Source organism: Gracilinanus agilis, chromosome 6 (assembly GCF_016433145.1).
Source record: "Gracilinanus agilis isolate LMUSP501 chromosome 6, AgileGrace, whole genome shotgun sequence".
NCBI classification, from domain to species: Eukaryota; Metazoa; Chordata; class Mammalia; order Didelphimorphia; family Didelphidae; genus Gracilinanus; species Gracilinanus agilis.
The window spans coordinates 234,263,297-234,289,458 of NC_058135.1; the positions used below are offsets into that span (position 1 = coordinate 234,263,297).

The window sequence follows — 26,162 nt, forward strand, 5'->3', positions numbered from 1 at the left end:
GTGCTGTGGTGTGCGAGAAACGTAGAAGCTTATTTTGCTGGGTTAGTTGTTCTTTGGGAACCCAGGAAGAATGGTTTGTCGTAACTCGTTCTGTCACCTGCTATGTGCAAGGGACTGTGCTTGGCCATGAGGGAGATAAAAAATCATGTGGACATGGCCGCCGCTGCCTTCATTGAGTCCACAGCTGGGCAAAAAGGACCTGATGCATATCTAAATGTGCAACACTGTTTAGCAGCCAGATATCAGTTCAATTTAGTTTGCTAATAATGTATTAAGTGAGCCTGGCACTGTGCTCCATAAGCATTAGGGATAGAAAGGGAAAAATGAAAGCTCCCTGCTCTCAGGGAGTTTATAGTCTACTCTAGCGTTCCTATGTAAATAAAAACAAAATCGGTACAAATAAATACAAAGTAATTTTCAGGAAAAAGTACTAGCAACTCGAGGAGATTAGGAAACATTTTGTATTTATTTATTATTTCTTTACTTAGCAAGAGTTCTTAACCTTTCTCATGCTCTGTACATCTCTGGCAGTCTATTGAGGCCTGTGAACCCTTTCTCAGATTAGTGTTTTTAGATGTAGAAAATAGCTCAGATTACAATATATACAAACTATATGGATCAATACAGAGTTGTCACATTGTAGTTAAAGAAAAAAAGTTCACACACTCTAAGTTAGGAAGTGGAGCCTTGGAGGAAACTAAAGAGACCAGCGGCCAGAAAGGAGCATGACATCAAGAGTTTGCTAAGAAAGAGAAAGTGGGGAAGGTAGTAGAACAGGGATAACAGATGAGCCAGGCTCACTCAGATCTTCAATCCAGCTAATAATGCTTTGCCCCCATCTTGTGTCTTCATGCCCTGACATTCCAGGAAGTAAAGCCGTGAATGGCTCTGCAGCTAAACTACAGCAGTATTATTGTTGGCCAACAGGAGGTGCCACCGTGGCTGAAGCCCGAGTCTACAGGGATGCCCGGGGCCGGGCTAGCACCGAACCACACATCAAGCGACCAATGAATGCTTTCATGGTTTGGGCAAAGGACGAGCGGAGGAAAATCCTTCAAGCCTTCCCTGACATGCACAACTCCAACATTAGTAAGATTCTAGGTAAGTACCCAGATTGGCTCTTCTTTCAGTGATTGTCTGCTGCAGAAAAGAAGTCCATGTGGGAGGGGAATGATGCTTCTTTGGTTAGCTGCCTTCCAAGGAAGCTCCTCAGACATTGGAAGAAACTTTGCTCTTTGGTTGCTTGCCTATGTGCCCTTGAGATAGAAGGGAGTACTGTCCTTCCACTTGTTTTTTTCTTTTCTTTCTTCTCTTTCCCCCTTTTTTCTTCCTTTCCCTAGAACTCCCGAGCTCAAGCAATCTCTTAGTCTTAACCTCTCCAGTAGCAGGGACAGCACCATACCCAGTTTTATGTCTGTCTTTCACATAGTAGTCCAGAGTGAAGAATTCCTTTCTAAAACAGCACTACTAGCATTTGCCTTCATGCATTTTAGCATCCCTGAGCTTTCTGCTGACACAGTAACAAGAGTGTAGGAAAAAGATTTTCCCTCCCTCTTTTTTTTGCAGGGGTGGGGGTGGGGGAAACAGGGAGACCCCTGGGTGTTAAATTCACAGGCTGCCACAAAGCTTTGGAAACACTTATAGACCTTACAGTTTTCTGCTACAATAATTCCTTGTAATATAGCCCATCACAACAGCTCATCAGAAACCACTTGAAAACTCAGAGAGGGCGTGAAATTCATGGCCCTCTGAACAGTGCCTCTAATGATAACTTGGGAAACTTGTAAAAGAAGTCGCATTCACGTTAATAAGACATGACTAGTTTCAATTTCATAATTGCTGATGGAGCATCCAGAAGGCTGGTCGAAGGCCCCTGATGCTGTCCCCTTCTATAATGTTAAGCAAGTTACCCAGGGCTGACTCAACTCTTGCCTTGCCGACCCAGGGAAGAATCTTCCTAATGTAACTCCTTCAGTTTGGAATTATTACACCCAACATATTGAACATATTTTATTCAATCTGTAGCATTAGAGTCAACATGTTTCCTTTTTAAGGGAGGAAAAAAAAACCCCAACAGAAAGCACTGTTCTATTTAAATTGTCATGATGTGACAAAATTCCCAAGGAAGCAGATTAAGATTCTTTAAACACATTTAGAGCCAGAAACTGTGGTTTAATTTTTTAAATGTTTTGTTCAAAAGCAATAAATATTTAACCTGAATAAATATCAATGATTGGGGGCATACACAAATACACATGTTTTGCCTTTAGATAAATAATTTAACTTAATTCTGAGACAGTGTGAGTCAATGACCTCTCTGCAAATTAGAAACATACACCAGAATGAAGAGTGGTGAAAAGTTAAAAATCCAAGCTTCTCCTTCTGGCCTTTTAAGCTAACGTCAGATTTTTTTTTGAATGCCACTAACAATAAAGTATTTTTTAAAAATCAGTTTTCAAATAAGAGACATGTATAGATATTTTATGGTCTTGAATCCTAGATCCATTTAACTGAAATGGGCCACATAAAGACAGTCGATGTGTGTGTGTATACATACACACACACACACACACACACACACACAAACACACATTTTTTTTCCTGTAAGCAAAACATCCTAGAAATCAATGTTTCTCTGTCCTAAAGTTCAATATCTTGCTTGAAAGTTTTCATATTTTAGGCAGCCATTTCTGTAACAACATGAATAGGCTTTCAGTTGGGTATAAAACCTGCCCTGTTTAAAATTTGGCAGCTGTGGAGAATCTATATTATTTGTGTGCATTCTGTGAAAAAACCATTAGGAGTATAGTAACTGTATTCATTAAAATGCAAACTTTTGGCATAAATATTTCAGGAGTGCCAGAAATACTCTATCTGTTAGGCATGGCATTAACCTGCCAGTAGTTATCTGCGGAGATCCCGGGCATCTTTGTCTACTACCCTAAAGGAGGAGTGGAGAAGGGCCCTGCTAACAGGGCAGACCTGGGGTGCTGCTGGTTGTAGCCACCATTTGTACAACTTTTCCATTTGTTTACTTAGGGCCAGAGTAGCTGCCATCCAGTTCTCCCAGCTGTAACAGCTTTCCTCCCTGGGGAAACATACAAAAAAATGCAATTTGCTACACTTAAAAAAACACATCCCTTCCTTGTCAAGTGTTTAGATAATTCCTTATAAACAATATTAGAGATTTGAATACTTCTACCTCTTCCTGTATAAACTGTATTAAAATTTTTAGTCCTTTTATTGGTGTAGCTATGAATGAACGTTTATAGTCCTTGAAAGTGGTATATATAACTGCAACTCTGCTTTCCGGTTCTTGAACTAAAACTTCCCCAGGAGAGTTCAGTGCTTTTAATTATTGCTGGTCCAAAGAAGACAATATGCCCAGACACTAGAGTTGTAAATCTATTAGGATATCAACATTTGCTGGCCTCCTTTCAAAGGGTAGCCCTAACCTATCCTGGATGCTGAGTGGTTGAGAAGCACTTATATTTCTGGAACCAAGCGAGCACTTCTAGAACATTTACTTCTTTATCAGTTTAGAACTTCAAAAAAAAAAAAAAAAAAAAAAAAGCTTGAGAGAGGTGGCAGACAAACAATTCATGATTGTCGAGGGGAATTGCAGAGTTCTTGTGAAGTAAGGCTGCCATATACTGTACCTCTGACTTTGGATGAAAGGAAATGGCAATTGTACCCATTCAATCAAGAATTTAGTACTCATGATGATTCAATTTCTATTTCCAAAAACCCACAGTGTTTCAGTTCCAGGGATCCGGAAATGAAAAATAAATGGCAACAATTGGATCAGTTATTATAGGATATAGACCACTGCCATCTTTAGTCTTCTTTTGGAAGAATTAAGGTGGCTGGTGTTGAGAGAGGGTGCAGAGTAGGCGAACAAAGTGGGTAGTCAGAATGTCCCCCTTTTCCCCATGGGTCCTCAGTAATATTTTATGTGCAGGCTCTCGCTGGAAATCCATGTCCAACCAAGAGAAGCAACCGTATTATGAAGAGCAGGCTCGGCTAAGCAAGATCCATCTAGAGAAGTATCCGAATTACAAGTATAAACCCCGACCAAAACGTACCTGCATTGTTGACGGCAAAAAACTCCGCATTGGAGAGTACAAACAGCTGATGAGGTCTCGGAGACAGGAGATGAGACAATTCTTCACTGTAGGGTAAGATTTATGGCTCTGGGCCACCCAGTTTTCCTCACCCCTGGGTGCCAGCTGCAAGCCCATTCATTTATTCCTTAAACACATCCTATGTACCAAGCACTCAATATCATAGGCACTAGGGACACAGAGATCAAACCAAAAACAGTGGCTGCCTTCAGGGATCTTTTATTTTGGGAGAAGGGGCAAGGTAGGAGAAGAGCGAGCCTGTGTATACAGATAAATGCAGACAAGGTCCATTCAGAGGAGGAAGGTCCAAGCAACTGGGGAGGGAGGACATAATAGCTTTCTTACAGGAAAAGTGGCAAAGGAAGAATCTCAGGAGAGCTCGTGGGAGTTCGTGTAAAGTTGGCACTTATCAAGTTTGGGGTTTTCTGATCCTGATCTGTTATTTCATTTGTGGGGTGAACTGTGGGTATGAAAATTCCCTCCACTGATGTAGAATGGCAACTCCTCTGTAATTTATAATCCTAGAGAGCCGCACAGGGCATTTGGTCATACCCACGGTCACCCAGCTAATATATGGATCAGAGGTACCTCAGTTTGGGTCTCTTAGAATTTATTCAGTCTCCTAAGTACACACTTGGTTCTGTACCATTGGCAAACACCTTCACATAGGAACCTAGAGAAGCTTGCTCTAGACTAGGCGTCCTTTTCGTTGTCTCCTAAATGAATCTAAGATGTTTGGTGCCCACACACGAACAGCAAGAAAAACAAACAAACAAAAAAAACCAAAACACCCAAACTCCCCAAGCCTTAAGAAATGCCCAGAAGCCCTCTAGATTCCCGGTGTTGTGCTTAGGACTCTAATCACAATAGTCTGCTTTTGTTGTGGGCTCCACCACGATATAATTGACCTTGACATCGGTTATGGGCCCTCACTTTTTGGCTCAGAATACCGGACTCCTGTTGCAGTAAATTATTCTGTGGTGGAGGCAGCAACAATGTGGATTTTTCTTGCTGAAATCAGGAACTAGACATGTTTTTGATATCTCGCAGTACGATTTTATGTCATTCTGTTTAAGAATTAGGTAATAGATTTCTGGTATAAATTTTGACTTGGCTGACTTACTGTCTGCGCTGAGAGAGGCTGTTTACCGATGGCCTCTGGTAACCGCAGCCGTGGAACTGAATGGGAGTACAGATGGCTACCGGCCCCCCGATCGAAGGGGCGAGACAGCTCGCTTCCCCAGGGAAGTCTAGTGCAGGATGGAGGGACAAGAGGACAGACACTGCAGCTAGAGCAAGCAGCAGCAGCCGCTTCAGAAACCCTAATCTTTGACTTGGGGAAACCCTTGGGAGAGGGCTGGGAGCAGGAATATAATATGAGTAGGCAACAAGGGAGTCCCATTCATCCCTCTTAACCCTGGGCAGAATTCAATGGCAGGACTGTGCCACAGGAAGCGGCAGGCTGAACTTCAATGTGGAGGGAGAAAAGAGATACCCCAGGGGAAGAAACGGGGAGCGGGTTTTCTGTTTATAAGAGCAGGAAGAAACGTAATCCACAGAACAGCAAGTTTTCTTCAGTCGTGTTCTGAAGTGGGACTTGGAGAGGACAGCTTGGCAGATGATTTCAAAATGGTTTGGAAGAGTTTATAGTTCAGCCCTAAGTGGGGAAAAAGAAAAGGGGGGGAAATTATATATATATGAAAGGAGAGATGGTGTTGGTGTGAAAATAGCACGAATAAGGATAATAGCCAACCTTTATGTAGTGCTTTAAGGCTCATAGCATGTTTTATGCATCCTTGCTCATTTGATATTCCCAGCAACTCTGAGAGGCAGATGCTCTTCTTATTTTACAGAAACATGGAAACTGTGGGAGACAGAGCTTAAGTGACTTGTCCAGGGTCATATATATTTAAGTGTCTGAGGCAGGATTTGAACTCAGGTTTTCCTGACTCCAGACCCACCCTGCACTGTATCCACTTTGACATCTCCCATGTCCAGTCCATTCCACAGTGTCCACATTGCATTTATAGACAACCAAAGGCAGCATTTTGGGGGCAGCATTTTTGGCAGCTTTAGAGTGAGAAGACTGGGTTCAAATCTTGCCTCTGACATAAACTAGTCAGTTTCTCATGGGTCAGTCACTCTCCAAGGCAGAAGAACTTCTGCCATCTATATCCATGGAGGGATTTTTCATTTCAAGGAGTTCTCTACATCAATTAAATCATAGGGACAGATTTGGGAGGGGGGGAAGTTTCCAAACTGATCTGAAATATTTCTCTTATCATTCTGGGTGTCCTTCTCTGGATGTTCTTAGCTTATTGATGCTCTTTTTTTTTTTAAACCCTTAACTTCTGTGTATTGGCTCCTAGGTGGAAGAGTGGTAAGGGAGGGCAATGGGAGTCAAATGACTTGCCCAGGGTCACACAGCTGGGATGTGTATGAGGCTGGCTTTGAACCTAGGACCTCCCGTCTCTAGCCTGACTCTCAATCCACTGAGCTACCCAGCTGCCCCTATTGATGCTCTTCTTAAAAGATGTCACCTCAGACTGAATACAATACTCCAGAGGGAGGGTGAATTCATCATAAACAGCTCCTGTTTTTCTTCATTTTTAAGTGTCCAATCTAGGCAGATTTATCCATGACTTGGAAATGGAATGCAAGCACTGGTTCCACTATTAACTATATTAAAAGTTATATCCTAAATTGAGAACTTTGATGTAATAAATACATAAATGCATTTAAGATCATAAATATTTGTTAAGTCTACCCCCCAAAAAGTTACATCGTCATATTTATTGAGAATTTTTATTGGAGGATTTCAAACAATGGGGATAGTGTCTGTGAGGATTGAGTCTGTGAGGACTAGAATTCAAGCCCCGCTCTTCAAACTCCACACGCAGGACTTCTCCTGTAAGACAGTATCTGTTTCTCTCTCATTTTCCCATGAAGTATGCTCACATAATGAAGTCTAGGCTAGATGCGGATGCCTTGTCATATAGGGAAGACAGAAGTAAAGCTAGAAACTCAAATCCCTCAAAACCCCACTTACTAGCTACATGGCCTCAGACACACATACCTTCTCAGTTTCTTCATTTTTAAGATGGGAGATTAGGAATAGATTATCTCCTAAATTCCTTTTAGCTCCAAATCTTATGTGCCAGGCCCTGTGGATTCAAAGGAAGTAATGAGATAATCCTGGGGTTCGTGGAACACGTTCTATGGAGTTATACATAAATGTAGACAGATAAATAACAGTTAATCAAAGTAAGGAGAGGGCAGTAACCCAGAAGGAGATCAGGGAAGGCTGTGGGAAGGAGAGGAGATGGCCTTTGGACTAAGCCAAAGAATCAGACATGATTGAAACGATTCTACAACAACTCTCTCTCTGTCTATTGCTCAGGTGGGAAATGCATTGACCACTCATAGGCTCAACCCAACTGCTGATGGCATGGAAGCTTTGACCAATTCTATGTCCATTCTGAGCCCATTTTCCCTTCCTTAGGCAGCCTGGTGGCTTCACCCTGCTGGGGCTTCACCATATTGGTGCTATCAGACTTAGTGAGGATTCTCAATGGGCTTTAATCCTATTGTAGCTAAGAACTCCAGAGCTAAAGTGATCCACTAGCCCTTACTGCACCCCTCCAATAGCAGTGACTTATAGATGTATCAAATAATAATAATAATAATAATAATAATAATATTTTAAAATACCTCTGCTTCCAATCTTGTATCAAAAAGCCAAGTTTCAGTATATTCAATGCTGTGCATATGACCATAGACTTTAATAGGACCAAGACCTTTTCGAGTTCTTTTTGTAGAAGAAATTGAGACTCAGAGGCCAAGAGTCTTGTCCAAGATCAATAGCTATTGGGGCTAGAATTCAATCCCTGCTCTTCAAACTCCAAAGGCAGGACTTTTTCTACAAGACAGTATCTGTTTCTCACTTTCCCATGAAGTAGAATTATGTTTTGGAAATGAACTCTGGGTCAGTTTTGAATTTTTTTCCCAACCATTATGGACAGAGAATCCAAGAACCTGAGGATAACCTAAAAGTCTTGATTTTAAATGGAAAAAACACTGGCTTTTTAAAAAAATTGATTTTCAAAAAATTAATTAAGAATATTTTTTCCATAGTTACATGATTCATTTTCTCTCTCTCTCCCTTCTTCCTCCTCCCCCCCCCTCTTCAAGAGCTGACAAGCAGTTCCACTGGATTATACATGTATTATTGCTCAATACCTATAGGAACCCCATTCTTGATGATCTGGTAGACTCTCTTGGAATTGTCATTTTAGGACCTGGTGGAATAAATACCCCTACGGTCAGTTGGACTATACTGATAGATTCCCAGAGGGTCAGGATGCCCCTTTATAAGATCATCTTGTCATTTAAATCCAAAGTCACCCCACAGGATTTCTGTTTTCAATTTCTTCTTGTAAGTGGTTGTGCTTGATAGATTATTAACTTCCCTAGGTTAATCTTTTGAAATTGACCTTCCTTAGAAGTGAGGTTGTTAGGAGTGGAGTGGAGGAAAAAAGCAAACATGAAATTCAAAGATTGCTATTGACTTCTTGATGGGATAGGGGGCAGGATCAATATTTATAGCTCCTTGTTGGAAAGACTTGCATAACTTTCAAGCTAATAAAAATTACATAGAAAAAGCCAACACTCACATTTTTTTCCTAACCATACAAATAACTGATTGTTTAGAGTTCCCTATTTTCAGTAATTCTCCTTAACTTTTTGAAAAAAAAATTTCTTTTGAAAAAATTTTTTAAAAAGGAACTAATATTAGGTGAACTTACCAATAACTTGAGTCAGTTCATATTCTGGATATAATTCCCTTCCCGGAGTGGTACAGTTCAATTCATTTCAACAAATGTTTTAAGGGATCCCAAGAAAGACATGACCCAAGCTTCCTGCTTTCAAAGACTTTTTAATCTCATGGTTCTTGGGGACGGGGGAGGCAGAGGAGAATGACACAAATAGCTATGATATAAGAGAGAGTAAGATGAACATAAAGGAGAGTCAGAAACGCTGAAGTTACAAAAGTAGAGAGAATGTAAATAAATTAGATGTAAAGAAGAGACTCCGGCAAAGTTGTGTGTGAGGTTAGGGAAGTGGAAATATCAGAATTTGTAGTACTCCTGAAGAAAGCACTAGTTAATAATAAATGAAATTGTGTTTATTACTTTTTATATGCCTTCTGAAGAGCCTCCTTTCCCCAGCGCCATGATTTAGTAAATTGAAAATATCCTTCTGTGTAACTTCAAACTTTTCTTCAGTATTTTTAATGTGCATTATGCCTCATTGAACAATTGTGGGTCAGCCTTGGATTTATGAAACTGGGATCTAGGCGATCTAGGAGTGTATCCTGGTTCACTGCATGGCCAAGAGCAAAGCACTCTCCTTTTCTGGGCTTCTGTTTCCTTCTTTGTTAAATGAAAAAAGGGTTTCTAGACTAGTTCTTAACCTTTGCTATCATGGACCTTTTGGCCAGCTTAAGGAAACCCTTGCATCTCTTGAGCAGTCTAGAAAAGCCCATGTTGACCTTTGCATGGTCTGGTGAAGCCCATGAGCCCTTCTCAGAATAATGCTTTAAAAAATTGAAGCAAGTGGAAGATTTCAGTTAGAAGTTAATGAAAATACAAGTGTCATTATTTTCTAATCTGACTTTGCAGATCTTCTGAAATCTACCAGTGAACCCCTGGTCTAGATGGCCTCTGAAATCTCTTCCAGTTTGTCCTAAGGGAATGATGTAGAAACCATAAAAGTCTGTTTTTTACATAGTTTTGTTGAAAATGGTCCCATTCTTATAGCCTGTCCTTAAAAAGAAAAACGAATTCCATTCAGTACTTTTTTATATGTACTTTAGAATTACATTTCGAATGTATATGAAATAAAAAAACATCTTATTCTCCTTATCCATAAGTGATTTGAACACTTCCCACTTTGTGTCTTACTCTTAAAGGCACTGAATGGAGCCTTTAAGGTGTTTCTAACCACAGCATACACATCTGTAACGTATCCTTGACCGCCGTTCTGAATGACTCTTTATTATATTATCCCCCTGTCTTGAGTGCTGAAGTCAAGCCTGGGAGGAGGGAGAGTTTTGAAAGATGACTATTATTTCAAGTCTTCTCTAGAGTAGTGATTTCAGAAGCATGGCGCAATCTGATTCTCCTCCTGAGGGAGGGAATGAGACTTACATTTGTTTCCTGACCCTTCTTGGAAGAGTCTCTCAAAGGGTCAGCAAACTATAGGCATCTGCCTGTCTAAATACATAGCTCATTTTGCTACAAGGCCAAAGCTAGGCGGCTCTCTAGGAAAATGCTAATGATCTGGAAACGCTGCTGCAGTATTTGGCTCCCATCAGGGTCCTTCCCAATTGCTTATGCTGCAGGTAAGCATCCTTGCCCATCTCTGCAGATGACTGCTATATGCACGGCTTCTCAGAAGCAGCACACACTTTGATTTTGACGTGTTCATTCCTAATTTTGAAGGCTTACTACCTGCCACCTATCCCCCATTTATGAAATCTGAAGTTTGGATCGCAGCCTTGCCAACTGATCTGGAAAATAACGTTTTAAGAAAGTAATTTCTGATAGGCAGAGTCCTTATGTCCCAATGGGGGCTCTCTGGAAACATTTTTCAATCAATCAATCATTTGCTCAGTCAGAAAGTAGTTATGTGTCACCTACTATGGGCCCAGTCTTGTACAAGGCACAAGGGGAGACCGAAATGGTAAACAACAAAAAATGACCTGGGGCTTTGGGTCTAGTGGGAAAGAACAGATGAAAATACATGACATGATTATTTAATAGAGATGATGGCGATGGTGATGAAGATGATAAAATGTGATATTTATATGTAATACTTTTAGGTTGGTTCTTTGCACACACTGTCTCACATGCACATCATTTAGTGTAGTCTTATGGAGTCTTGTATACTTTCAAAGATCCTTAATACCATTGATGTGAAGTGCTTCACCAATGCATATCAGAAACTCTCTGGGTCCTAGTACACAGTCTTCATGATTTACCTAGGCCAATGCCATTCATTGCCTGGTAGCCAGCCCTCTGATGATGGAACTCTGCTCCTTAGCTAGGCTGGTATGAAAGAAGAGATGGGGATAGTGTTTGACAGCTTCCTGCTACGTAGAGCCTCTGAAAGTTTTCTAGTACATTCAGAGCTTCTTAGTCTATGAGAACAACTAACTCTCTTAGATTGTTAGATACAAAGAAATTAGATTTGCTTTGGTAGAGAGAATTTCAATCCAGAGAATTCTCTGCATGGATGAAGTAATAGCTCTTCTAGAGAAAAAAAAATATTATTGATGTGCAAATATAATATATATATAAGTATATACATATATTATAATATATGTAGAGAGAGAGAGAGAAAGAGAGAAGATTCATTTATCTTATATATGGCATACTGTACTTTCTCATTCTGTTACTTTCTTCCAGTGTGGAGGTGGTTCTGGTTTCTCACTTTTTATGACCTTCTGGTAAACATAGCAAGATCATCAGATTCATGCTTTACTAGAATTTCGAGTGTAAGGGCTTTCACAAGTTGTTTGTCATTGTGCTACAGTTGAAAGAGTATTGCATTTAGAATCAAAGAACCTGGATTCAAATCCTGGATTTGTTAAATACTTATTGGACCTTGGGCAATTCACAATTTCCCTTGGCCTTATGCTGCCTTCGTTGACAGTCAACGGTGGATTCATATTAGCTAATGAGTTCTTTGAGATTTTGATGGATCTTAGAGGGTGTTCCTTCCTCCATTATAGATTGTAATCTATCCATGCCTTCCCATCCAATAGATTCTTATCTAGAAATCCTTTATAGAAGTTTTGCTCAACACAATTTCTTTCTCAGGTTCTCTGAATATTTTGTACATATCATTGCAAACTCTCAGGCAGGCCTTCTGTAATCCCCCACTTTTGCTCCTTGAGGAAGTGACTTCTTTTTAGTTCACTTATAACCTTGATAATCATCCTGATTCCACAGCTGGCATGTGGGTCATCATCGATGCAGCCCACAAACATCTAGCATGTGTTGTTCCATTGTCTTTTAAATCCCTTGCAATTCTGATTCTTTTGAGATCATAATATTTCTAAAGATGTAACATGAGTCACAGTGATAGTATATCAGTAGGAAAATATTGAGATAAAAAAAGATGAGCTTTAGCAGCAGAGAACAACTTAGAACCATTGAAAGTGCTGCATAATTTCCCAAATGCTATCTGATTCACTTTTCTCCTAGACAGACAAGGGTCAAACTCATTGTTCAACTACAGAGCCTGTCCAAGACATGATCATGATCAAGCTAGATAGGCAGCCCATCTATTGCAATGCAGTCTACATTCATTTATTTTTTTTCCCTTTGTGGATTTTTTCTGCTAATCTCTTTTGAATGGGTCTCTAGCTCTTTGAAGGCAAGTGCTCCTTGGTCTTCACAATATCATCTACAAACAGGTACATCTGGAGACCCTCCCCCATCCAAAGGGAATTCCTCTCCCATTTGGAGTTTGTACAGGATAGCCTTGTGACAGTAGCAGACATCTCTGAGAAATATTGTTCCATCTCCTGCTTTACTGAATAAGGGTAATCTGGAAACATTGAAGAAGGTTCTCTTCAATTACACTTGCCAAGGAAGCTTGCATGCCATTGACATATGGATGGAAGTCACCTTGTTAGAAAGGATAACTTAGAGCTATATTTTACTCATTGCAGTCAAATGCTATTTTGTAATCCAAGAACAGAAGATAAAATCTTGTGGCAGTGAAGATGTGGTCAAATATAAAGAATTGTCTGAAATCTTGCCTGTATCCCTCACCACATGCATATCAAAGATGCATTTAATGCACACAAAGCCCAATCTCATGATGATCTTATAAAGATATATAAGTAGACATAAGGTTGGGTAGTAGCTATTGTCTTCTTGGTCATACTTTTTAATTTTTTGGCATTATTATTTAATGTACTTTATGTTCTTTTGACATCTTTCTTTTTTAAGTTGTCTTGAAAATCTCTGAATGCCTTTAAAATGCTTAGCCTCCAGCAAGAATTTCTTCTGTGTGAAATTTGTAAGGACAAGTTGCTAGTCTCTATTTTATTTTTGGAGTACTATTTAGTTATATAGTACAAATTGAGATAGTTCTGTTGACATTAGTGGAGGAAATAGATTGTTACAGATATACCAGCAGATCTGTTCCATTCCACACCTTTTTTACCCTTTCACTTTCATGCTCTTTGGGTTATCTAGTTGAACCTTAGCAAGTTTCCTTCAGGTTTCTCCCCTCTTCTATTGCTTTTCTGAGGTGATATTCACAAAATGTTCAACAAAAGAACTTGTAGTCCAACCCTGCATTGCTCTTGGCTAATATGCCTTTCTGTTTGGCAAGGAGATCACGTGTTTGTTAGCTGAGATTTCTGGATTCTTTTGGCTTCCTCATTTTGCCAACTTTTTACATTGGCTAAATTTCTCTTTGAAAAGGAGATTATCTGTCTTTTCTCTTTCAGAGTATATCTGTATTTTTTCATCAAATAATGTCAAAGGCACTTCTTTAATTGCTTTAGAAAATCTATTAAAAGAACTGAGAATATTCTAAAGTAAAGGGCAATTGCTTGGTTGGTAGACTGAATCCATATGTAATGAGAATTGGCGAGCTTAGGACTTGAAAAAGTTTTATATTTTTTCAGTGAATAACAAAAAATTTCCTCTACTTTCCTTTCCTCCATTTTAGAGAGAAAAAAGAACGAACCCCTTTTGATGAAATTTCTAGCTTATTAACAAAATCACAGTTCAACAAAATGGAGTTATATTTTAACCCCACAATCCATTAACTTTAATAGGTGTTCTAATGAATAGGATAGAAATAGATACTGGTCTCAGTTGATCTTACTTTGATATGAGGTCACATGGCATCCTAGCAGAGAGAAAGAAGGAGGTGACTTCTTATGCCTTTGTTCATTTGGAAAGGTCTGAAGGGTAAAAGAAGGACTGACACTAGTTCTCTGAAGAGAAAGTTGTGAAGCAGACTGACTAGTTTCTGTTCTTGAGGAAGAAGGAGAGAGGGAGGGGAAAGAATGGCCTATATTGAGAGAGAGAGAGAGAGAGAGAGAGAGAGAGAGAGAGAGAGAGAATATAGCAAGAAAGAAAGGTGAATTATATCCTTCCTTGAACCTTGGCCATGTAAAGTCCTGTTCTAATCTAGGATTTCCTGGTCTAGACCCTAGACCATGGCTTTTAAAGTGAAAGGACATTCTAAGCAATTAATTTGCCCCCTCATTTTATAGATGAAGAACCTGAAGTCTGGAATGGGGAAGTGACTTAACCAAAATCATACAAGTGGCAAAGCCAGGATTCGAATCTAGTCTTTGTGACTCTCAATCTAGGTTTCCTTTTCCTTACTAGGATACTTCAGACTCAGGTTAAGTGTTAGATTCTTTCTTGGTAGATTTTATTCCTATTCCTTTTGTCCAATGGTTATAGGCAACACTATTCCTTTTGCTTTAAAAGCTCCATGCTAGATCTGAAAGTCAAAGTCCCTTCTTTGTGAAAGATAAACCATTTTGAAGTTAAATTTTGCTTACCCTTTTAAGATTAGAAAGCTACCTGGCTCTGCAGTCAGAAGTTCTGGGTTCAAATTCTGCCTCAGGCACTTAATAATTATTTGATCCTGAACAAGTCACTCAATCTCTCTCAGCTTTAGTTGTCTCATCTGTAAAATGAGAGGGGTATATTAGGTGGCTTCTATAGTCCTAGGACTCTTTAGTTCAGTCAAAAGAGGCACTGGGACCCCTTTCCATAAGACATTTTATTCTAGCTGAAGCCAAGGTGGAAATGTCAGAGTTAACATTATTCTCCTTTCCCTCCCTCCCCTTCTCCATTTCAAACAGCTATAAGGCAACTCATTGTTAGGCTATAGCTATGATATTGCCAAACTGGGAAAACAGTCAGGCTCCTAACATTATATTTATCAATGTCCCATTTTTCAGAGTCAACAGCTTGTTTAAATAGGTCAAGTCAGAACCGTTGTAATTGCATGCAGTGTCTTCTCTTTATCTTGTTGACTAATTTGCTGTTCATTTTTACCTTTAACCAGTTGTTTGACTGACTTCAAATAGACAGTTAATTCTGAATTATTTCCAATATTGACAACCATTTGTTTCCTGTGTGCTAAGAGAATGGTTGTTTTTGTTAGTTTGGGTACTTGCCATGCCCCAACCCTTTCTGACTCTCTTCCATAGCATAAGAAGAATTATTGGTGGTAATAATAATAATAATAATAATAATAATAATAATAATAATAATATGAGCTGATTTTATGGCTTACAAAATACTTTAGTTGCATTATGTTATTAATGGCTAGGTTGCGCCATACTGCTCCAGAGCCCTGGATTAGATAGACCTAAGTTTAAATTTGACCATAAACACTTATTAGTTGTATGACCCAGGGAAAGTCATTTAACCACTGCCTACCTCAGTTTCCTCATCTGTAAAATGGGGGTAATAATGGAGCCTACCTCCCAGTGTTGTTGTGAGGATAAAATGAGATGTCTCCAAAGTACCTCAGAGTGCTAGATAAGTAGCTCTTTAGCTATTCTTATCTTATTTGACCCACACAAAATTCTCTGGGGGGTTAGATAGTACCTCTTCTCTTATTGAATTGGCAACTGACCTGAAAGTTTAAGTGATCTGAATCATCTTATCTGATGAGATAATAATGCATCAAAAATTTGGATCCAGGTTTTCTAGCATCAAGACTGGTGCTTTTGAACCACAGTACACAGGACTAGGAATACAAAGACATCTCAGACTTGGGGCCTGCCCTCAAGGGACTCAGACTCTAGTGGAAGTCTGTTTTATGTATGTTCACTTTTCTCTAGGGAATGACACTGACAAGGGGGGAACTCCAGGGGGATACTTGTACCCATTTCCCAGATTAGAAGATTATAGCTCTGAATAGCAAAGCAGCTTGAAAAAGATTAGAAAGCTAGTCCTGTAGCCAGGATTTAAACTCAAATAAAATTACCTATCTAGAGCTTTTTCCTATTGCTCTATACTGCCTCTGTGGAGACAGCCTTTCATCATTTAAAAAATGCATTTTCTTGGGACAGTGAGAGGGAAGACACCTTCTGCTTGTCAACTAGGAGATGCTTTAAGGCAATAGGATTGACTTCCCATCAGTTGCAACAAGAATGAGCTGTCCAGAAAGGGAAGAAGATATAGTCCCTTTATAAAAGGCATTATTGGGGTCAACTAGGTGGCTCAGTAGATTGAGAGCCAGGCTTAGAGATGGGAGGTCCAAGGTTCAAATCTGGTATCATACACTTCCTATCTGTGGGACCCTGGACAAGTCACTCAATACACAGAATTGATTCTAAGATTCAAAGTAAGAATTTTTTTAAAAATAATAACAATAGGTGGCAGCTAGGTGGCTCAGCAGATTGAGAGCCAGGCTTAGAGATGGGAGGTCCTAGGTTCAAATCTGACCTCAAATACTTCGTAGCTGTGTTACCTTGGGAAAGTCACTTGCCTAGTCCTTACCTCTTTTCTGCCTTGGAACCAGTACCCAGTATTGATTCTAAGACAGAAGATAAGGGTTTTTAAAAAATTAAAAGCAAAAGACATTACTGATCCTCAAATGATAACCTAGATTTATCCAAGCCACACCAGGCTGCCCTGTCTCCCATGTCCCTGCAGAACTGGGTCATGGTTTTAATTCCCAGGGCCTGAGTGACTTTAAAGGAACTTCTCGGGTCAGTGATCAACCTTCTGTGCTTATCGCTTGCCTCTTTGGTCATCTCAGTTCACAGAAGGTTTCTTGGCTCTATTTCTTTTATAAACAAAGGGGAGGACACATAGGTGAAAGGACTGCAAAGGGATTTCCCAAGACAATTTTGATCCCCTCCCTGATGTTTACACATGGGCCCCAAGCTCTGTTTTCCCTACAAGCCCTGGAATATGCTCCCTAGGCCTCCCCATCTGGCTAACAGATGGTTTGCCTCCAATGAAAAAGGCCAAAGAATGCCATCAGTCCTGGGGCCTTCTCCCATAATGCTAGCTTTCATTCCTTTGGCTCCAGAATAGGTAGCCTTTAGCAATTCTAACTCTACTAATGTCATTTTCTGATGCCTGATCCTGAAGGTGACCCTTGGTTTTCAAAGGTTATGCCAGCAGAGCACAAACTCTGCTCCATCTTTTTAAGCTTAGAAGGTTTCAACTGTATTTCTCATCATAGATTATCTGCTGCCCATGGGTCAACTGAGCCAAGTGGGTAGAAGCTATGGCATAAGTCATTTATTTGGTCAAAGCAACTCATGAAAACTTTTTAGTGAGGCGTGTGTATGAGGGCTATTACATACAGGAAATCTCACATCTTTGTATAGTCACTCCAATTTCAGTAGTACCCTGGGATTTACAAAATACTTTCCTAACAAAAAACCTCACAAAGTAGTTATACACATATTATCATCCCAACATTACAGATAAGGAAATTGAGGTAGAGAGTGATTAAAGTGATATGCAAATCTGTGTTCAAATCTCTGATCTCCATTTCTTAGCTGTATGACCATAGGCAAGTTATGAATCCTTTCTTTTAGAGAGGAGGAAACACACTCAGAGAAGGAAAGGGATTTATTTGCCTTTGGTCTCCCAGGGACATTAGTGGCAGAACTGGAAGTTGGATCTTCTGACTCTCTGAGTCCAATATACTTGACTTCCACAACATTGACTCCAAAATCCTGCCATCTTTCTTTGTCTGTCAGTTTTGTCTTTGTCCTATAGCTTGACCAAAAGGGGGGGGTTCCAACTCTTGGAAAGCACAGCTTTAGTACCTGATATGGTCCTCCAGCTCTTTATTTCTTTCTCCAGCAAATCTCCCTCTTCTTGGCAATGAGTTCTAACAACATTTGGTCCCTGATGGGTTCTGGGTAAATAGCAAGACATTGACACAGTGAGGCCATTCTAATTTGCATTAGAATAGTATCTGGGAATAGTATCTTGAAAAAAAATTTTTTTATCAGAGATATCAGATTTTGAATTGCAAGGGACCAGTTCCATTGAGCTCCAGCTAATTCAACAGTGGATTTCTAGATGTTTAATGTGTATTTCTTGTGCTAGTGAGATGAACAGATTTCAGATAGATAGATAGATATAGAAATAGATGTAGATATAATCTCTTTACATGAGTTTTAATCTATTTCAGACCATGTTTTTCTAATCTGGTGTTTTCTCCTTTGTTGTTCTGAGGTTGAAATCAAGTATTTTGATTAGTTTTCAGTTGATGATCAAGTCTCAAGTCATCTGCTCTTCTCAGATCTTGAAAAAAATAGATGAAAACACAAGTGTTTGCAAATATCTAGTCTCTTTTCAAATCTTCCTCCAGTGCTTTACCATTCCATTGAGGTGCCCATGGGTTCTCAGAGGTCCTTGTTAATGGGACACAAGCCATGGCAAGGACAAGCTGAGATGGTTTTGAGTTCCTTACAACAAATGGACTGCATGCCAACCTCTGAGGACCAACCAAGCTAAGTCAAGAAAGACTTAGCAGAGGATTGATGACTACTAAAGTAAAACTTTTTTTTTTAACTATAGCAGCTCACCAAAGGCTATTTATAAGCAGAGGGGTTTTGCGGTCTTCATTAGTGGAAGGAATCTACACCAATGAAATTACAGATTTTCACAATATTAAAAGTATAAGTGTTTGTTAATTCAAGAAATATTAATTATACTCAAAATCATTTATTAAAATACCTGCCATGTCTGGGACCCATGCTAGACACTGGTGCTACAAATGTCAAAAATACAACAATCCCTGTCCACTAAGAGATCAATGTTACAAACCAGCCAACCAAGAGAAGAGCATACCTACGAGGAGGTAATGATCAATAGGGTCAGGTACAGCAGAAAGGTTGAGAAGGATAAGGATTTCAGTTTCTCCTCCTTCCCCTTTAGGAATTTAATCTTGAAAAGAAGGAAAGATAGAGGATGATAGTTTGAGGGGATGGCTAGGTGTAGTGAGGAGATTTGTCAGGTTGGAAAAGACTTGTTTATGCTTGTAGGCGGCAGAGAAGGCATAGAAGATAAGTTAGGTAAAGTCTGAAGATCAGGAGGGGGGCAATAGTGAGAGCAATTTGCTAGAGAAAGTAGAAGAGAACGGAATCAATAATACATGTAGAGGGGAGGAAAATGGTCACCTCTTCATCAGAGAATAGCAGAAAGGAAGAGACAATGAAGAATGCTATCAAGGAAATGAAAGGTTGAGAAGAGAAGTGAGAGCTCATGGCAAATGGTCTAAATGTCTATGTTCACTGAGCCTAATCCTGGGTGTTGAGGAGATAATAGAAATAAAAAAACAACTTAATTTCTGTCTTCATGAAACATATTCCAATAAGCAAAATTCTACCATAGATAATCAGAGCTGATTGCATTTTCACATATTTTTTTAAACCCCTACTTTCTGTCATGTAGCAGTTCTTAAGGCAAATGAGGTTAAGTGACTTGTTCAGGATCACACAGCTAGAAAGGGTCTGAGACCAGATTTGAAGCCAGGTCTTCCTGATTCCGTGTCTAGCTCTCTATCCACTGTGCCACCAAGTTCATAAATATTTCTGAAGACTGATACCTTATCTGTTTAGTCTTTATGGATAACAAACCTTGGTTTGTCTTTGATGTTATGAGTATAGTCCACAATGTCCAGAATAGAGCCAGGTCTTGATCATTATAGTATGAACTCCTGTAAAATGGGTTAATATCACAGAAAATTTTTGCAAGAAATTCACTCATTATGTGAATAAGTCAAAAATTCTTTTGAAGCAGTTCCTAGAATTCAGCTAAACCTAAGGAGGCCTTTGCTGCCTTGGGCAGGTGAGCATGAAATTTAATTTGTGCTCATTTGCCCCAAACTGCATCAGTGCCAAGTTTACTGATGGAGTATCAGTGTCTGAGAGGGAAACCCACATTTTATGAGATATTCTCCATAGATATTGAGACTTCTTTATTGTCTGCCTCCTACAGACAGTCAAGACCACCACACGATTACAGATCAAATGGACTGATTTGGGTCACTTAGCTCCTTATAGAAAGGAATGCAGGAATCTTGCTGCATCATCATGGGCTCTAATCCATTCAAATATGCAGATTATTGTCTAAATCATCAGTCTCATTGTGATTTTCTATTCTACTTAAAAAACATTAGGGTTGGTGAGAAGGGATCATTGGGTGGTTGGGAGGGGGTAGGTCCAAGTAGAGCAAAATCACATATAGATTTGGCCTTGCCTGTTTCCTCTTCTGTAGAAAAAAATAACTAAAACAGACTAAAAGATATGAAAGCATTTTGAAAAGTATAGATTATTCGGATCATGAATTCAGAGTCCATCTAATCCAACAGTATCATTTTACAGATTAGGAAACCGAGGCTTAGAGTTAAGTGATTTGCCCAAGCATGTAAGTTGTGGGATTTGAACCCAAGTCTCCATAACTCCAAATCTAGCTTTCTAACAGCTATAGCACAAATATTATTTCTGGGCATGTTCCTGTTGAGATGGTCAGTTCTGTTGTAGGATAAGTTCTACTTATTAGATTTCTGTGGCATTCGTTAACAAGGTAAAGTGCCTCAGGTCAGTGAAGGGTGGCTGCTGTTTCTATCTCTGGAGTAGTTTCTTGTTTCTTAAGTCCCAGTTAAAATATCTGTGGACTCAGCTGAGAAATTGCACTGATCACATGTCCCAACAGAGAGCCAAGACTACCACTTCTCAAAGGTGTCCTACAAGCTGAGCTAGAACACGGGGGCCATGATGAAGCCATGATGGGGTTAGTTGGTGATTGGACATCAGTTTCCCATCAGAAGTACTCTGCAGTCTTATAGAGGGCAATGTGTCATTTTTCTGGAGGATAATAACACTGGAGGCTTTTCAAATACTGACTGAGCTTAGAAGAGGTAAAGCTGCCAGAACTTTCCAAAGCCAACCTGCTCCAGCCCCAGACATTCTTAGGAGCAACAAATGCCAAGTTATATGCTGGTTTCATGATTAGGAAAATAATAGCAATTTCAGGAAACTTCCTACCTTCTTTCAGCCTTGGAAGTAATCAACCATTTTGATGGATATCAAATAGGTTAATTTGTTTGTTTTTCCCACTTTTCTAGCCTTCATTTGGACAATTCTTAAATAAAAGCAAAGCCCTTACAAGATTAGAACAATGAGTCTATGATTAAAACAACAATTTAAAAAGCGTTCTTACTGTTTTAGTTGTGTGCATCTGTGTGTATGACTGTACTTATGAGTGTGTATGTCCTGCTAGACTTTCAAATCCTGTCCAGAAAGTGCATGCAGAATTAGCCAATTTTGTAGCATCAAGCAGTCTGCCCACTGGTAAAGGCCAGGTTTGACAGTGTAAGTGCTATGGATTTCTCCAGAGCAGTATGTCCCCAGACTTTTTGCATCAGCAATCATATTTGTTGAGCACCAGAAAAGAAACCTGATCTTTGCAATAAGAATAGCTCTATGATGCTAGAGGGGTCCACAGATCACTTCCTTGAAAATTAAAATAAGTAAATATTTATTGGACTACTGTAAGCCAGCACTTTGCTAGATTCTTACATGCTAAGCAAAAAATTAAACATTCGGGACATCAAGAGGATTGAGAGCCATGCCTAGAACTGGGAGGTCCTGGGTTCAAAATATGACCTCTGACACTTCCTGGCTGTGGGACCCTGAGCAAGTCACTTAACCCCCACTGCCTAGCCCTTATTGCTCTTCAGCCTTGAAACCAATACACAGTATTGCTTCTAAGACAGAAGGGTAAGAGTTACATATTTAAAAGAAAAAAGAAACACCCCTGCTTTCAGGGAGCTTACATTTAAGGAGGGTGTAAAGAGAGGGGTTACATTTTGAACAAAGATAAGAAATACAAAGTATATTGAAAAGAATAGTAAGTAATTTCAAAAGGGAAAGAGCACTGACAACCAGGGGAATCAGGAAAGACCTTTTTTGGCAGGTACCATATTAGAAACTTTGAGGCCAACAGGTGAAGAGGGAATGCATGGGAAATTCTGAGGGCCATCCATGCAAAGACCCAAAGAGGGGAGATAGAATATCTGATCTAAAGAACAAAAAGCAGGGCATTTTGATTAAGATGAAGAGTACATGAAGGGGAGGAATAAAATAAAGCTAGACGGTTAGGTAGGATTTAAAAGCCAAGCTGAGGACAATAATTCTGTGAGGAGGGGAGACAATTTGTGTATTATTATCCCTATTTTATAGATGAGAAAACAGAGTCCCAAACCAATGGAACAACAAAACCCTGCTCATCATACCATGTTACCACACAGCTGGGAAAGCTAACTTAGCTAGATGCCCCCAACACCCATCTTGGTAAATGTACAGAAGCAGAGGACAGAAATACACATGTATGTTTTCTTTTTTAATCTTGTTTTCATATAGGCAACAGCCTCAGATTCCCATCACCACAGGAACGGGTGTTGTGTATCCTGGTGCTATTACCATGGCGACTACCACACCATCTCCTCAGATGACATCTGACTGCTCCAGCACCTCAGCCAGCCCGGAGCCCAGCCTCCCTGTCATCCAGAGCACTTACGGCATGAAGACGGACAGCGGAAGCCTGGCGGGGAATGAAATGATCAACGGAGAGGATGAGATGGAAATGTATGACGACTATGAAGATGAGCCCAAATCAGACTATAGCAGTGAAAACGAAGGTCCCGAAGCCGTCAGTGCCAACTGAGGAGTGTTTGCAGAATCAAAATGCTCGGACTGGGTTTTTTTTTCTTCTTTATTTTTTTCCTGAACAAAAAAAAAAAAAAATGGTCTTAAAGAGCCCGCATGCATTTGTGGCTCCCCAATTACATCAGCAGAATGGTCTTAATTGTTTCATAATGTGTGAGACAGATGGAGTTTTCCCTGATTTTTCATGAACTTGTGTTTTTTTTTTGTTTGTTTTTTATTTAGGTGAAGACATATATTAAATATGAGACATCGGGACTTGAAAACTTATCAGAATTCATAGCTGTCTTACCAGTCTTACTTATTTTTTTTTTGGTCTTTTTTTTTCTCTTTTGGATGTTGATAAAGGTTTAAGTTACTGTTTTTAGATGGGGTTAAACATTCTCACTCAGGTATGCTGTGCCGGCCTACAGGTTGTGAATGTGTTTTTATTCTGAATTATGTTAGCAAACAACTGCAGATTTCATCTTGTGAACGCGAGCAGAATGTCTGCGGGCACGCGAGCACAGCTGCGTGCAGAGCACTTAAAAAAAGGCCTCTGAATTCCATTTTTCCATGTGTAGAGTTGAACTTCTAATGTGCCAAACTTTTTCATCACTCTTGAATCTTAAAAAAAATTTTTTTTGAAAGTCTTAAGGGAGACACTGCAAAGTCTTAGACAATCCTTTGGCATCTTAAAAAAAAAAAAAAGGATAACCACAGGTTGTATTTTTTTCCTTTTTTTTTTTTTTCCAGAAAATGGTAAAGTACTCAGGAATCTGGAGACAGGATATTGTAAGGAGTGAGCTTGGTTGCCACCGTGCATGTACCCAACTGCTTTTGCCTCTCAATGTGCCATCAGTGTGTGACATAACATGACGTGACACGATGTGATGTGATGTCCACACAACACAGAGTGCTCACCAGTTATGAACAAGGCTGCTTGTCCCCACGTGAGGCTGCCTCTCACAATCCCCATTACCCTTTAGCCTTTAACCCTGGCATTCAGTCTTAAACATATTTTCTCTTAAATAATTTATTCATTCCAGAATGTCAAGGGTCCAATGATTATTTATTTTAAAAAGCATTGTTGGTGGCATTAACTTAACAATCCTTATTTCTACCCTTCTACCCCAAACTCCCCAATCTCTTCATTTTTTGGTCCTCCATTACCTGCTACAGACATAAAAATGTATGCAAGGATTATATGTCCCCAGAACATCTGGAAGCATTTCTTAAACATAATGATAATTCAAGTTAATTTTTTAAGCCAAAAAAAATATTATTCTTTACAGTAGGGAGCTGGCTACAAGGTACTTGCTGCCCAAATGTAGACCCCTACAACTGAGCAGGCAAGTCTCCTGATTTACCATTCTATGTCCGAATTCTGTGGGAGCTGATCTCGGCAGGGAGTGATGAGGCAGGCTTCAGTCCCCCCCACCCCCCCAGCAAGAGGGCCACATAAGGGAGCCCACGAACCAAACTCATGCTTTCGGGCCCCATGTAGGAGCTACCCATGAAGAGTGAGTGGTTGTGTGTGACTTAAATTTGTTTATAAAATCCCAAGGACAGAAGTCACCCAACAGCCTCCATGCTGCAAGTAGAGAGGTAAATAGTGGGTCAGGATGCATTTGGGGAATGAAATGTAAACTTTGGAGGAGCCAAAGGAGAATATTCCCTTAATGAAAAGTTCCTGCTTTTAGAACCAAGGAACCAAGAGCTCATGGTGAGGCAGAAGAATTTCCTTGGCTACCTCTCTTACCTACGTAAATAAGTCACTGACTCTGCAGCAGTTGGGGTGCACACAACCAGCCCTGTGTGTGTGTGTGTGTGTGTGTGTGTGTGTGTGTGTGTGTGTGTGTAGATTGGGAGATAATGTGCAGAACTTGACTCACTGGGCGCATCCCTGAAGAGGTCCCCCACCTGGCTGTAGGACCCCCAAGCTCCCAATGACACCAGCTCCCTCCTAGGCTCAAATGCTCAGTTCTTCACACCCACCTCCTTTCTCCCCCCTCCTAGAATCGGCATGGTTCATTTTGCCTCCCCCGCCATTTTTGCTGTCTCCATTTGGAAAGCCAATGACCAGATCTGTTCATCCCCAGTGGGACAAAATACAAGCTCATTACTAGGACATAGGAACGAGGCTGTCAGATTTCTTGAGCCATCTCATCACTTGAAAGCAACTAGAGGATCTTTGTATTTATTTTCTCCAAACCCAAGGCCATACCCAATAGCAATAAACAGGTCTAGCCTAGAGGAGCCCAGGCTCCAGGCTCCCGTTAGCTGGTGAGCATTCTTTACAAGCTGATTTAGGTACTGAGACAAGTTGTCTTCTTCACATCAGTTGGGGCTCAGAACTTTGTTTGGATACGTTTCGCTCAGAAGAGGAGGAGGATTACTTACTAAAGATGGACTATTTATTATATCGTCTTACTGACTTAGCCAGTTTGTCACCTCTCCTTAATTCTCTCTCTCTCTTACCGACCCCTCCCCACTCCCCTTTGCCCAACACCTTGCTTGCTCCTTCCTTCTTGGTTTTGTTGCATAGGTAGAGTGCTGTATGGCTAGCATTGTGTCGTCTGTAATTAATTTTGCACAAAGGCAAACATTTAGAGTAGTTGGTTAATTTTGTTTTGTTTTTATGACCACGCCAAAATAATATTCTGGGCTGGTGGAGAACAAAGGACTGTTCTTTAGGACTGAAACTTGATTTTGCTCGTAGTACAAACACACACACACACACACACACACACACACACACACACTCACAGATGTTGTTTTGTAAGTGTTATAAGCACTGGATATAAATGGTATTTTTTATCACTTCTGACTAATGTGAAACTGTTGTACGAAAAATACATGAACAAAAGTCATCTGTTTCGACTCGTGTGGGCTTGCCCCACAGTTGCCGGATTTGAGTCATTTTATGTCTTGTTATTTCATTTATTTATGCAAAATCCATGCGTGTATGAACACTTTGTTGGAGCCGCAGCCCCCGCCTGCCTCAGTGCTGGGGTTCGGTCACTTCTGGCCACGTTCTTCAAAAATGAAAGGCTATTCAGGAAGGATCTGATTGTAAACGTCTCATTCATTGGGTCAGACGGGAAAGTCGTATCTGGATCTCAATGGTGCGCATAAGCAGTTTATCGTATTTATTAGCCAACTTTGGCTCTAAATGTCGGTGGAAATTAAGAAAGGACAATCGTAGCGATAGCTTCATTTTACTTTTATCGGGGCTCGAAACAAAGTCTTTTGATGAATCTACCATCTCATTTTAGATTTTTTTTTAAAAAAAGTGT

General features: G+C 40.0%; 1 protein-coding gene across 1 annotated transcript in view; it reads left to right on the forward strand.

Moving 5' to 3' along the window:
- The window catches only part of SOX6 (SRY-box transcription factor 6), a 676,476-nt gene extending 653,468 nt beyond the window's left edge, over positions 1–23,008 (forward strand). The window contains exons 15-17 of the mRNA XM_044680896.1: positions 868–1,101; positions 3,962–4,178; positions 22,582–23,008. Of these exons, the coding sequence (XP_044536831.1) occupies positions 868–1,101; positions 3,962–4,178; positions 22,582–22,885 (755 nt within the window). The 3' untranslated portion in view covers positions 22,886–23,008. The remainder of the gene's footprint in view (positions 1–867; positions 1,102–3,961; positions 4,179–22,581) is intronic.
- Positions 23,009–26,162: the final 3,154 nt, after the last annotated feature.